This window comes from Pinus tabuliformis, chromosome 5_2 (assembly GCF_031772625.1).
Source record: "Pinus tabuliformis cultivar Carrire ecotype Pingquan chromosome 5_2, CPIR1, whole genome shotgun sequence".
Taxonomy (NCBI): Eukaryota; Viridiplantae; Streptophyta; class Pinopsida; order Pinales; family Pinaceae; genus Pinus; species Pinus tabuliformis.
The window spans coordinates 404,777,721-404,793,085 of NC_142306.1; the positions used below are offsets into that span (position 1 = coordinate 404,777,721).

A 15,365-nucleotide genomic window follows, 5' to 3' on the forward strand; every position below is an offset into this window, starting at 1 on the left:
AGTGCTCCACACTACATAAGTGTCTTTGAAATATGATTGGTTGTATTAACTACATAAGTGTCCACAGAAAAATGTTACTTTTAAATATGTTGAGAAATTCATATTTCCACTTGTTCTAATGGATGGTCCAGTTCACATTACCACATTGTTCTTTTTCAATCTCCTTTCCATAATTTTTTGAAGCATGCTTCACATCATCAAATTCATGTAACATATAACAAGTACCTTGATTGCAATGGTTGTCGTGACATCAAGATCTCTCCATTTGCTAAACCATGGAATGAGAGAGCACCCCCCAAACCTATAAGCCTTGTATGGTATTCATAGTTGTTTCCTTGAGTTGCAAGAGTAGTCTATTAAACAATACACACTAGATACCATCTATCTAAGAAGTAAACACAATATGCACCAAATATTTAAAAAAATATACCACTCTCTTTAAAACCATATGCCCACCACTCTAGGATGATACAACCACATTCATAAATGGCAAGAGAAGCTAAACCAATAACAAATAACGTAGTTTAAGCCTTAATTTCCAATCACATGTCTTGTCTCCTTTGTTTCCCATACTTGGAAATGGAGCCAAGGTTTGAAATTAAGGCCAAAAGTCTTTCTAAGCTTATTTTCAAGCCATGTAGTCCCACATTAGTCCTTAGTTGTGGTAGGAGAAAATTGAGAAATGTTGATGAAATAACTCCTATCACATCATTATGGCATGGTGGTACAAGTGTTAGGATGATAGCGTCATATCATGTCTGTTATTAATACCATCATAGATCCATCTTAACTCTATATCTAACAAGCCTCGAGAGGGATCAAATCTCTCAAGACGCAAAGCTTTTTTTGAATCCAAAACATAAGGAAATATTTACACATCAAAATATTTGATTCCTCTTGCCTCTTGCTAGATTCGAAGTTAAGATGGATTTATGTTGATTTTGAGAAACACTCTAATAAAATGTTGCCTCGAGAGGGATCAAATCTCTCAAGATGCAAAGTTTTTTTAAATGCAAAACTTTAGAAAATATTGGCACATCAAAATATTGTTAGGTGTGAAGCCTGATTATCTTTTGTATTCAAAAGGTTTCAGCCAGATGTATACCCCAGGAATATTGTACACCCGTCCATGCTGGGGGGTGCGGGGGCTCTAATCCTCGCCGGCTGGGGGGTCTGGGGGCCAGCAGTCCCCCGGCGGGGGTTCGAGGGCAGCGCCCCCGAAGCTAAAAAATAGATGTAAAATTGCCTTGTAAAAGTCTAGTAATTTCTAGTCAATCTGGGCCGTTATTAGGCGGACGATTTGACGGTAGAAGTTATGTTTAATTTAGGGTTTTTTGCCCTAGAAGGCAACCCCTCACTATATATGAGGGACTTGTATTGCGTCTATGCATATCTGTATTCTGAGTGAGGAAGAGGGAGGAGATTGAGAGTGAAGAGGGTGTTACGGCGGATCTGCTGTAGGTTGTATCTCTTCAATTTGCTGGATAATATAATAAAAGAGGGACTGGCTGTTTCTCTGTGGACGTAGCCCAAACTGGGTGAATCACATATATCTGTTTCTCTCTTGTTTTATGGTTTTCTGTGTTTATATTTCTGCAATATTTTATGTGTTGCATTACTTTGTAATATATAATTTTCTAACAAATATTTGATTCCTCTTGGCTCTTGGAAGATTCAAAGTTAAGATATATCATTGCCGATTTTAAGCTCTGTGTGTGTGTGTGTGTGTGACATTGAAATATTTTATTTATGATTCACATTCTACACATTAAAATGTTAAGACATGCCCCAATCATATTTAGAAGTAGAAAACATATATCCATAGGACTCTCTCTTTATATATATATATATATATCTATATATATATATTTGTTATAAATACTTTTTTAAAACATTACATGTTTAATAATGTGTGCATATATATATATATATATAGTATTTAAAATGCTACATGTCAAATTCCATATTTAAAAAAATGAATGAGTTACAAATCTCCCAAGGAAACCTATTAAGGGAATAAGAATTATCTCTCCCTTTATATATAAAAATTAACATTAAACTTTTTTAATTAATAAAATGTTTTATATAAACATTTCTTTTGTTTTATATTGTATATACATTGTTGACATTGAAATATTTTATTTATGATTCACATTCTACACATTAAAATGTTACTACATGCCCCAATTATATTTGGGAGTAGAAAATGTATATCCATAGAACTTTATGTTTCTCTCTATATATAATTATTTTCATAATAAATATTTTTTAAAATGTTACATATCTCTATATAAATCATTTTTGTTATTAACATTTAATGTGTTATTGTTACACAATAATTTGTCATTGTCTTCACTCCAGTCTTCCTACTATGTCATGTGTCCAAGTCATACATGCTCATATTAGACAAATGCTCTCCGATGTTGCCAAATGACCCACTTTTCTTAAGTTATCTGCCTCATCGCGTTTGTTGGCTAAATAAACGCTCTGAAGGGCGCTCCTAAACAGCCTGGAAGTGCTGCCATTGCGGAAGTACACCTGATTCCTGCGATGGTCCGATTTTATGTTCCAGCGCGAGGTCGCTTGTAATCTTCAGCGATGACCTAGCTACATTATTCAATAGCGATGTCAGCGCTATAGATCAGTTATGTACCCGCGATGATCCAGATTGGGCGAATTTGTTCCAACAGTCGGCCTTCCAGATGACTCCAGACCTGGTTGTTGGCATAGTTTGTATCACCCTCCTTTCTCTGGCATGGTTGTTCCGTCATTTGTGCTACCTTCCTTGGAGATAAGCTCACTCTTCCACCTTTCATGGAGACTCCTCTTATTTAAACTCTCACCATTGCTATGCTCTACTAGTTTTTGGAATAGTTGCTGATAATTGGCTAGTGGAGCAGTGTTGTTAGTGTTTGTGAGTTTGCTAGATAGCTGTTGTGAGTGTGACAAGTGTGGGATTTTTGATAGCTTGACGAAGGTTGTGAAGTGCCCTTAATCTTGTGTAAAACTTGTGAGTGAGAGAGACTTGTAGGTTGGGAGATCCATCTTCAAAGAGTGAATGCTTGAGGAACACGCTGGCTGGATCCCTCTGAGAAGGCTTGTGACGTCAAGACTTTGGTTGTAAGCTTACTCTTATTTCATTATTAATGCAATCAATGATGTTTTCCTATATCTTGTATGTAATGTACTTGATAGCTCATGACTTCTTGACTTTGTGAGTAAATAAATCATTGTTGTTCCAGTTACATGCTTTGTTGTATTTCCTTTGCATTGTTTCAGGTTGATTACTCATTCGGAGAAGGAAGCGGAAGCCGGAGCAGCACAACGGAACTCCATCGACCACCGGTTGAGGTAGGCCTCCAACTATGACTGTTTAAGGAAAGCTATTGTTGATCTGTCCTTGTTTATGACTAGACCCACTCTAGGGCTAGAGGGGTTGCCTCTGTCTGCATCAAAAATTGGTGACTCTGCTGGATCTCAAGTTGGATCTCAATCTCAACCGGCCTATCAAACGCAGCCTGCCTCCCAGGCTCAGCTTGGAGCCTAGCCACCTTATGGTTTCTAGCAATCCCAAGGGCAAACTCAATTTACCCCGTATCAAAAGTATCAACAACTGCAGGTGAGTCCTTATCAGAATTACCAACAACCTTATGTTGCTCCTGTAGGCCAAGTTGGTAATCAATGGAATGTTGGGGGGCAAATCCAGGGTCAACCATCCTATAACCCCTATGGAAAAAATCCCTACGGACAAAACCCTCCTGGGCCAAATCCGTCCGGACAAAATCAATGGGGGCAACCAGCAGCTGGCTGGAACTCTGGTACTACCTCCTACCCACGGCCTCAGATGTCCTTTAACCCTCAATTACCCTTTTTAGCAATGTTGGAATTACTGGATGTGTCCAAACTGACAAATGATCCTATTCTTCATAATCCGTATTGGCCCCCGGTTCCAACTAAGATTCCCGGTGATTGTCCCAAATTTGATGGTAAAGCTGGAGAAGATCCCCAAGCCCACATCATGACTTATCATCTATGGTGTTCATCGAATTTGTGGCTTGATGATTCAATCCGGCTCCGCCTTTTTCAAAGGACCCTCACTGGCTCTACTGCTAAATGGTATATTGAGTTAGCTCGCGGATCTTTTCAGGATTTTAACTTGTTGGATATGGCATTTTTAACTCATTTTCAGTTGTTGATTCGATATGAAACAGGCACACACCTCCTGACATCCTTAAAACAGACAACGACTACGCATATCTCTGATCATATTCATGAATGGAGATGGCGTCGCCGTTCGATTAAGTTTTGGATTCCCGATCAACTTCTCATTGACTGGTTCACGACTTCATTTGTCGGTCCGATAACGCGGGACATTGTTATGGGGGCATGTGTAACTGAAGAGCAGGCTATTGCGCGCGCTCAGTACCTTGACTTGGTTTACTCCCAGTCCGGTACACTATATGATTATTTGCCTGATGCCCCGAGACCCGAAACTTCCAAAGCCCCACCAACACCATCTGTTGACGGTGTCATTGGTTCTGTTAATCTGCCTTCTAAGAAATATTCTGCGAACCCTGGGAAGCAAAAGTTGAATGCTCCAAATGAAAATACTTCTCAAGATGTATCCAATTCCAGTAATACTTTTGAGGTTAACGCCGTCCAATCCACCACGACGGACAAAGCCTCGAAAGGAAAGAAGAAGAGAAAAGGAAAGAATAAATCTGATCAACCTAAATAGGATTCCCCTAAACCTCCACCCGAGGAAGGTACCAAACGCAAGCGCAAGTATCCTTGTCTTATTTGTGATGAGGATCAGTATCCTAAAGACTACCCAAGGCGGTCTGAAGTTAGTTGTTTGTTGAAAGGTGCTCCCGGGACTCCTGCCATGCTCAAAGAGCCTTTTCCCTCACAGCAAACACAAATGGTGGCTGATCCATCCCAATCCTCTTCTCCCTTTGGTTCTCAAGTGTTTATGGCTGGGACGATTCCCGTCCACATTAGTACTCGAGAAAAAGAGTATCCGTCGCCTGTAGGGAAAGAGCCTGAGGTTCCCTCTAGCGCTCCTCTGCCCAGTTTTGGTCCGCTCCATATCGAGAGACCTAGCACTGAGGCGCCCGTCCGACCCCCTCCTAAAGGTGTACTTCGGAAATCTTCTTACAACCCTAATGCTCGTGCTGCTTAGCACTATAGCATCATCTAGGACTTAGCCCGGGCTCCATCAGCTATGTCCGCTTTAGAAGTTCTCCAGAGTTACCCCTCCCAAAGGAAGTCCTTGCTATTGGCCATCGGTGGCATTGACCCGGCTGACTCGGATTTGATTACTTTTGTCCTAGAAAGCCATATACCGAGACTTCCTCACCAAATTGCCTTGCTTATTCAGGTCATCATCAATTCCAAAATGATTCATCGTACAGTCATTGATGAAGGCGCTTCAACTTGCATCATGTCTATTTCTTGTTGGAAGGCTATATTCTCCGACTCTGAGCAGTCTCCTACGACCTTGGAAGCCTTTGATGGGAGAGAGTCTCGCCCTTATGGTATACTCCAACGTTTGCCCATTACTTTGGAAGGGAAAATGGTCGAAGTGGAAGTTGAAGTTGTTGATGCCAATCTTATTTAAAACCTCCTCAGGCTCGACTGTTAAGGCCGCCATCACCTTTAGGTGCTCGACCATAAGGTCTGTCAGGGGCTCGACTGTTAAGGATGCGTAAGCAGGCTCGACTGTTAAGGCCGCCCATCGCTCGACCAACGGGCCGCCATCATGCCCCCGACAGGGTGAGGTACGAACGCTCGACTGGCTGCCATCGCTCGACCAACGGGCCGCCAAGGTCCCAGGACTGGTCCCGACCTTCCTTACGCTATGCTCAGATTGAGATAAGGGTTTTCCCCGACCTGAGGATAAGATCCCGTATTACCTGGGCTCGGGTAAGGTCCAGTCTGGGACACAGCTGGACATATGCCATGCGAGCTGTGGCTTCATCTCTATTTTGTGTCATTCGTTTCCCTCATCAGGGGAAGATCGTCACAGTAGACCAGCTGTATTTCTTCACATTCTCTTCCGAAAGCAACGTGCCCTTTGTGGAGCATACCTCTATCCCATGTGAGAGTGTGGGAGCCGGACTTTTTAAAGATCCTACGCTTATGGGTGTTTTTTCACTCCCACCTCATAACATCACTCTTATTAATATGATCTTTGTTTGCTCTGATCCTTGAGTCCTTCCTCCCATTAATTAGATAGACTCATGGGGCGATGAGATGCTGTTGAGTCCTGCCGAGCTCAACTATGTCGAAATTGTTACTGCATCGGCTCCACCTTTTGAACCTGCTCTTTCGAGTAGGGCTCTCGACTCGTACGCTTATTTCCCTTGGCTTGGAGATGACGCTTCTTCAGACCCTTTAAAGGAAATATTTCCTTCTGATGAAGCTATTATCGAGACCATGTCTCTCGAGGAACCCCCTTGGTTCGATCATCACCATCGTTCCTCGTTTCTCCCTGCCCACTGTGAAATGCTTACCTGTCTCAAGCGGTTTGCTCCTTGTCTCCCATCCCAACCCCTTCAGACACCGGTTCAAGTCTATCAAGTGTCTTCTGAAGGGACATGGGAAACATCATGCAAACCCAGTCGATTGACATCTCTGTTAAACCAGGGGTTGTTGAGCATATCCATGTCGGAGTAACTTGTACTCCGGAGGAGATTCATCTCTATACTGATCTTTTTCGCGAATTTCGTGATGTCTTTGCTTGGTCTTACGAAGAAATGCCCGACATCGATCCTTTCTTCATGGTGCATGAGATACCTACGTATCCGGGTGCTAAGCCTATCCACCAACATCTGCGCCCCGTGCACCCCCGAAAGGCTGCGACTATTAAAGCAGAAGTTGAAAAGCTTCTTAAGGCTGGTTTTATTTACCTCATCCCACTCATGGATTGGGTCTCCAATATCGTCCCTATGACTAAAAAATAGGGTACTATCCGAGTCTGTGTTGATTATCATGATATTGGCTGGGCCTGTCCCAAAGATAAATTCCCCACACCCTTCATTGACCAGCTAATTGACGAATGTGCTAGGAGTGAAATGTATTCATTCATGGATGGTTTTTCTAGATATAACCAGATTAATATTGCGCCCGTAGATTAGCACAAGACTACCTTTATCTGTCCATGGGGCACCTTCATGATCCAGGTGGATATTGGTGGCCACCTGCCAAGTCCACTTGGACCCCCACCATTGTTTCTCTCAGCATTTTCAGTTTCCTTAATTGTAGCACAACTTACTATTTTTAGCAGTTTTTTGGGTCCTGAACTTCCGGAGCCGTTTTGAGGCCCTAAACGACGTTTTTTGGGAAATATGGGGCAACATGGGTCCACGGTTAGATGTTGCTTCGCAAAGTGGTAGTGCTCGGATAGATATTTCTAACGAGATATTGTATGCGTCAAACGGAGATCGTATGCCAAATTTACGACCCCGGGAAGTTGGTGTACCAATTTACCCAAACGAGGCCCACAGTTTGGTGTTTCATCTTCTAGGGTTAGGTTTTGTAATGTTAAGGGTTTTCCATTGTTTCTCAACAATAAATAGGCCTTCGAGCCTCATTGTAACACAGTTTAGAGGCATGTAGCCACCACATCTCTCCTCAGAGATAAGCTACCATCGCCCTAGCTAGTTTATTTCCATTACAGTTTGTAAGCATATTTCAGTATTTTACATTAATGAAATGAAGTATTATTTCCGTTTCATATCTGTTTTTATGGTTATCTCCGTAATTTGTTGCATTCCTGTTTAAGTCCGGATCAGTGGTATCAGAGTGGTCTGCTTTTTCTATGTTTTTCTTTGCATGTCCCCAACAAGGTCAGGATATAAGGAGTTAGGGCTTGAATTGGTCGAACCTTTGCAAGACCAGCCTCGCAAATCCCGACGGCCTCCCATGGCGGATGAGAAGAAAGACAAGGGGCCAGGAGATCCCATCAAAATCTTGCTCGAAGAAGCCCTCGAGCGACAACGGAACGCGATGATGGACAACTTTGCCTAGATCCTTCAGCGGCTACCCAGAAGCGACGCATCAGCTTCCAGCAGCTACTCTGGAAATTCCACGCCCTTTAAGGTACAAGTTAATTTTGAAATCCCCATATTCGAGGGTTAGATAGACGCAGATGCCGTAGATAAATGGTTAAATTTGCTAGAGGGTTATTTTTCTATTCATGAATTTTCGAGTGAGGAAAAGATTGTTTTCTCTCTTCTCAAAGTAGCCCCCCACGTCAAGGACTGGTGGGAAACCTACTGCGAGCAGAAGGATGAAAGTATTGACTCACTATTTTCAGCCGCACCCCCTGGAATTCATTCCAAGATGCCATCAAGGAGTAGTACTACCCTGTTGGAAGCTATGAGGATGAATACATAAAGTGGACCACGCTGCGGCAGGGAAGGGACCAAGACGTGCCGGATTTCACCAATATTTTCCATACCCTTCGCACAAAGTTGGGTATCAAGGATTCAGAGCAGCATTTGATACTCAAATACTGTGGCTGCTTGCACAAGTACATCCAGGAAGAAATACAATTCCTGAACATCTCCTCGCTCGGCGCAGCATATTGATATGTCGTCAAGGTCGAGCAGAAGTTTAAACAAAAGAAGCGAGACTTTGGATCTGCGAATCCAAAGCAGGGGAAAGGCGCCCCTAAACCACAGAACAAAGGACAAAGCCAAGGTGGGGCAGCCCAAGACAACCCGCCGAAGCTACAAGCAAAGAACAGCGCCGCGAAGCCAAAAAAGGACACGGGAAAATGTTGTGAGTTCCATAAGAGCTCCACTCACAACACAAGTGAGTGTCGGGCCAAGCAGTCACTGGTGGCTGAGCTAAAGGTTTCAGAATCAGATGCATGTACCGACTCTGAGTCGGAACTCGATAAGGGGAATGACAAAGGGAAGCAGATCATGGATGCGGATCCCAACGCCACTGTTGCTACCGCCAAGATCCAGAAAAATGAGCCCGAAGATCCAGAGGAGGAGGAGCATCTCTTCCACTCCCAGATGTGGGTAAAGGACTCCCCGATACAGTTCATTGTTGATAGCGGGAGTCAAAAGAACCTCATTTCGGTAGAGGTCGTGAAGCGGTTGGGCTTACCGACCACAACACATCCACAACCGTACACCAATGGGTGGCTTCACCAAGGATGAGATTTTCGCGTGAGCCAGCAGTGTCGCCTTCCATACAACATCAAGCCCTTCACGGATGAGGTATTGTGTGACATTGCTCCCATTGAAGTTTGTGATGTATTATTAGGACAACCATACTTGTGGAAGCGACATGCTGTGTATGAATCAAGGCCCTGTGCTGTTATTATTACATTGGGAAATAAGTTGTACATGGTACCACAGGTAGCACCACCTACCACCATCCCTTTGATTACTGCAAAACAATGCAGTAAGATCATTTCCAAAACCAGGAAATTTGTTTTCCTGATGATACGCCCTCAAGGAAAGAAGAAGACGGTGGCCACGACCTCCAGACGGGGCCCCTCTGCACGACAACTACAGATGGACAAGGTTGTGGAGGAGTACAAGGACATATTCACCTCCCTCGCAGGGGTTCCTCTGCACTGTCAGGTCAAGCACTCCATCGATCTGACCCCAGGTGCACCGCTACCCAATGGACCAATTTATCGGTGCTCCGTTCTGGAGAACAATGAAATCAAGAGGCAGATTCAGGAGCTCCTACAGAAAGGTCACATCCGTCCGAGTTCATCGCCTTGTGGGAGCTTGATCGTGTTGGTACAGAAGAAGGATGGGACGTGGAGACTCTGTATTGACTATCGGGCGCTGAACAAGATCACTGTCCGTAATAGGTACCTGACCCCGCGGATTGATGACCTCCTGGACCAACTAAAGGGGAAGAAATATTTCAGAAGGATCGATATGAAGTCAGTATATCACCAGGTACCAATCGAACCCTCTGATGTGTGGAAGACTGCCTTCAAATCCAAGGAGGGCCTTTTTGAATGGTTGGTTATGCCTTTCGGATTGACTAATGCTCCTGCAACCCTCATGCAGCTAATGGATGACATCTTGCGGCCATTCACCAACTCATTTGTAGTAGTATACTTGGATGACATTCTGATCTTCAACTAGAGTTGGGAAGAGCACCTCCACCACATCCGACAGGTTCTCCAAACATTGCGGCAACACAAGCTATGTGCCAATAACAATGTAAACTTTGAAACGGGAACTGATACTGTTACCCGTTTCGTAGAGATAGCAAAAAAATGACCAAATTTTCAAAAGTGGTGATGCAGAATACACATGTTTTTTTTAGAACATGGTTTTTGGAACTTTAATTTTTTTCATGTGCATTAAGTTTTAGAATGGTAGTGAATGGTAGTGATTTTCATGCTGATTTAAAAAAGTGGTTATTCTGCATCGCACCCTTTTTTTAAAAGACCTATTTTTTGACTTTAAATTTTTTTATTGTATGGAATGTAAATAATTATTTTTTAAAATTAATAATTTTGGAAGTGGTCTTCTTCTTCATATTATCTTGTTTTTAATTTTTTTTTGTAGTGAGGTTTTTATTGTTTTGCATATTTAAAGAAGAATGTCGATATTTTGCATTTTCGATATTCTACATATTTATACATTGTTAATTAAATTTTCAATCCAAATGAAATAATTGTCTGTAAAAAACAAATATAAAAAAATATATATAAAAAAAAGAAAAATAAAAAATAAAAAATGTTAAAAAAATTTATCTCATAAACCCTAAAAGAATTTGGAAAAAAATAAAATAAAATAAAATATATATATATATAATTAAGTAAGTAAAAATAGAGAAATTAAGAAAAAACATTAGCAAAACTAGGGAAAAAAATAAAAAAATTAAAAACAAACTAGTTTAAAAAAAATAGAAAATTAACGAAAAAATGAAAAAACTAGTAAAATTAATGTTTAAAAAAAACAAAAATAAAATCAAGTTATAAAAAAAAACCCCAAAAAATATTAAAATGGTGGAAAATATATGTCTTTTCAAATGAAAAAAAAAAAAAAAAAAAAAAAAAAAACCTATTTTTGATTTTTTTTTAAATTCAAATTAAAAAAAAAAAAAATATGCATATTTTTTATTTTTTTATAAGTTAATAATAATTAATTTTTTTAAAACTAACAATTTTATTTAAAAAAAATAAAAATAAAAATTAATTTTTTTTTAAACAAACTTTTTTTTTTTTAATTAAAAAAATCATTATTTTTTTTAAACAAACTTTTTTTTTTTAATTAAAAAAATTATAATTTTTTTTAAACATTATAATTTTTAAATAAACATTATAATTATAATTTTTATTAAACAAACATTTTTTTTAATTAAAAAAATTATAATTTTTTTTAATTTTCATATTTAAAAAAATAATTAAAAAAAATTTAAAATTTAAATTTTTTTTTAACGGAATTATTTATTTTTTATTAAAAAAAATAATTTTTTTGGGCCGCTGCCCCCCGGCCGCCCATGGTGGCGCGGCCGTGGGCGGAGGGCCTCCCCGCAGGCACCTCCGCTCACGCCCGCGCCACCACGGGCGGCCGGGGGGCGGGGGGTCGATTCCCGGAATCGACCCCCCGCCCCCTGGCTGCCCGTGGTGGCGCGACCGTGGGTAGAGGTGCCTGAAGAAGGTCCCGAAACCCTGGATGGCTCCCGAAATATCGTTTTCCAGTTCCTTCCTGCGATTGCCATCTCAAATTCGGTTTCAAGGGAGTGGTTTTGTCCGTGATCGAGAACCGAAGCGCTCAATTTTGTTCACCACAAAGGACCTTTTTTGGTTCAAGGGTTGCTTGCTTCGAGCCGTGACCTCCATTCGCGTTTCTCCAAGGTCGCGAGGGTTTCGCCCTTCCCTTATTTAACAGAAGACAACAGGCGTTTGCATAATTTTCGGGAGGTCAGTGTATCATAATACGTTACTTGTTCCGGGAGCTTTTTGATTGGACTATGGGAACGCAAGGTCGGAACAGCGTCGTGTCGGATCCTTTGCAGCGTGTCAAAATTTATCGCTTGAATGATGAAGGGAAGTGGGATGACAGAGGCACTGGTCATGTAACTGTTGACTACGTGGAGAGATCAGAGTCAGTTGGTCTAGTAGTAATAGATGAAGAAGATAATGAAACTCTACTTATTCATCGCATCTTTGCAGATGGCATCTATAGAAGACAAGAAGATACAATAATTGCTTGGCGTGATCCTGAAATTGCCACTGAGCTGGCTCTTAGCTTTCAAGAGGCTATGGGTTGTTCTTTCATATGGGATCAAATATGCAGTGTCCAAAGATCTATTCATTTTCCTACCATTGGTGGTCTGGAAATTGGAGTACGCTCTATAAATGATGACTTAGAGCATTCTGGTACATCACAGGGAAATGATGATGCAGCCCATGGAGGTAACAGTGAACTCAGAGAGCTTCCACAGGTGGAGCTATCGACACTTCCTATAATCTTGAAGACTGTAATGGAGGGCTGTATTATGGATCATATTCGGGTGGCTGAGCTTATAGTTCAAAATCAAACATTTATACCGAAGCTTCTTGATTTGTTCAAAATATGTGAAGATTTGGAGAACAATGATGGCCTTCATTTGATATTTAAAATTGTCAAAGGAATCATTCTATTGAATAATACACAAATCTTCGAAAATCTATTCAGCGAAGAGTATATAATGGATATTGTGGGTGCGCTTGAGTATGATCCAGATATTCCTTTTCACCAGGAACATCGCGCTTTTCTAAGGGAGCAGGTTTTATTCAAGGAGGCAATCCCAATCAGAGATCTTTCTTTATTATCAAAAATCCATCAAACATATAAAATTAGCTACATAAAGGATGTTATTTTACCGAGAGTTTTGGATGAGTCCACATCGGCAACTTTGAATTCTATCACCCATACCAACAATGGAGCAGTGGTATCTGGTCTTAAGGATGATAGTGCTTTCATTCAGGAATTATTTGCAAAGTTGAAATCTCCAGATACACCAGATGAAGTGAAGAAAAACCTTATTTTGTTCCTTCAAGAATTTTGTAGCCTAAGCAAAAGCCTCCTCCTTGCCAACCAGATGCGTCTTTTTAGGGATCTGGTCGATAATGGGTTGTTTGAAATTGTTACCAGTGCTCTGTAGAGTGAAGATAGACTTCTTCGTCTAACTGGGACCGATATATTAATTGTGGTCCTAAATCAAGATCCTTCTCTTTTGCGTGCATTTCTGATACAGCAGCAAGGAAATATCCTTCTTGGGCTTTTGGTAAAAGGAATGTCAACTGACTATGGAGAAGATATGCACTGCCAGTTTCTTGAAATCATTCGCATGCTGCTCGACCCTTACACAATGGCTGGGTCTCAGAGGGACACTATTGTGGAAATTTTCTATGAAAAACACATGGATCAGTTGGTAGATGTAATAACATCATCATGTCCTGCAAAGGAGAGTATAGAGACAAGCAGAAAAGCCACTAATAATGATCATGAGAATGGGAGACCAAGTTCCATAAGCCCCGACATTCTGGCAAACATCACTGAGCTATTGTGCTTCTGTGTTCTGCATCATTCCTACAGGATAAAGTACTATTTTTTGCGGAATAATGTTATAGAGAAGGTTTTAAGCTTAACTCGGAGAAAAGAAAAATATCTTGTTGCTGCTGCTGTTCGATTTCTGAGAACAATACTATCTCGAAATGATGCTTATCTTAATCGCCACATTGTAAATCATAACCTTTTTGAACCAGTAATTCAGGCTTTTACTGCTAATGGAAATCGATATAATCTTCTTAATTCAGCAGTTCTTGAGCTTATAGAATATATCCGTAAGGAAAATATTAAATGTCTGGTTGAATACTTGATCAATAAATTTTCTGATCAATTAGAAAAGTTAGATTGTGTGGGTACTTTCCAAGCACTAAAGCTGAAATATGAGCAGACTCTTGATGGAGTGACTACAAGAAGTGTGTCCGGAGGGCAGGCACCTCCGCCCACGGCCGCGCCACCACGGGCGGCCGGGGGGTGGCGGCCCAAAAAATTTAATTTTTTTTTAATAAAAAATAAATAATTCCGTTAATTTTTTTTTTTAAATTTTAATTTTTTTAAATATGAAAATTAAAAAAAATTTATAATTTTTTTAATTAAAAAAAAAGTTTGTTTAAAAAAATTATAATTATAATGTTTATTTAAAAATTATAATGTTTAAAAAAATTTATAATTTTTTTAATTAAATATGGAAATAAAAAAATTAATTTTTTTATTTATTTTTTGTTAACTATTTCTATTTTTAAATTAAAAAAAAAATGTTTAAAAAAATTATAATTTTTTTAATTAAAAAAAAGAGTTTGTTTAAAAAAAAATTAATTTTAATTTTAATTTTTTTGTAAATAAAAAGGTTAGGTTTAAAAAAAAATTCCGTTAAAAAAAATAATTAAATTTTAATTTTTTTTTGTAATAATTTATTTATTTATTTATTTTTTTTTTAATTTGAAATTAAAAAATTAATTTTTTTTGAAAAAAAATAAAATCTTTTTTATTATTTGTATTTTAAAATTAAAAAAAAAATGTTTAAAAAAAAATTTGAAATTTTTTTTTTTTTTTAAATAAAAATAGTAGGCTTAATAAAAAATAATTAGAATTTTTTTTTTAATAAAAAATATGCATTCTTTGGGGTTTTTTTTTTATAATTTTTTTTTTTTTAATATTAATTTCACTAGTTTTTTAATTTCTTTTCGTTAATTTTCTAATTTTTTTTTAAAACTAGTTTATTTTTAATTTCTTTTTCTTTTTTTTTCCTAGTTTTTGCTAATGTTTTTTTTTTTTAATTTCTCTGTTTTTACTTATATATATATATATATATATATATATATATATATATATTTTTTTTTTTTTTTTCCAAATTCTTTTTCGATTTGTGAGATAATTTTTTTTTTTAACTTTTTTTATTTTTGTTAATTTTCTATTTTTTAAATCTAGTTTTTTTTTTTTTACCTACTTAATTCTTAGTTTTTTTTCACTGTTTTTTTTTTTTTTTTTTTTTGCCAATTTTTTGATGGTTTTTTATTTTCACTATTTATTTGTTTATAATTTATAATTTTTTTAGTTTTTTAATTTTTACCATTATTTTATTTTATTTATTTATTTATTTTTTTAATTTATGATCGATATATTTTTTTTTTTTTGATTTTTTTTTAAGTTTTATATTTTTATTTTGTGTTTTGTTTTTATTATATATCTTAATTTATGTTTTGTTATCTTTTTAAACTTTTTTTTTTGTTTTGTGTTTTTTCATTGTTTTAATTTTATTTTATGTTTTCATTATTTTTTTAAAATTTAATGTTTTTCGGGGTCATGAAAAAATATTTT

General features: G+C 38.3%; 1 protein-coding gene across 1 annotated transcript in view; it reads left to right on the forward strand.

Moving 5' to 3' along the window:
• The first annotated feature begins 11,745 nt into the window (after positions 1-11,745).
• Positions 11,746-15,365, forward strand: part of LOC149159237 (uncharacterized) — a 163,896-nt gene continuing 160,276 nt past the window's right edge. Inside the window, 1 exon segment of the mRNA XM_089434237.1 lies at positions 11,746-13,980. Coding sequence (XP_089290363.1) covers positions 11,968-13,980 — 2,013 coding nt within the window. The 5' untranslated portion in view covers positions 11,746-11,967.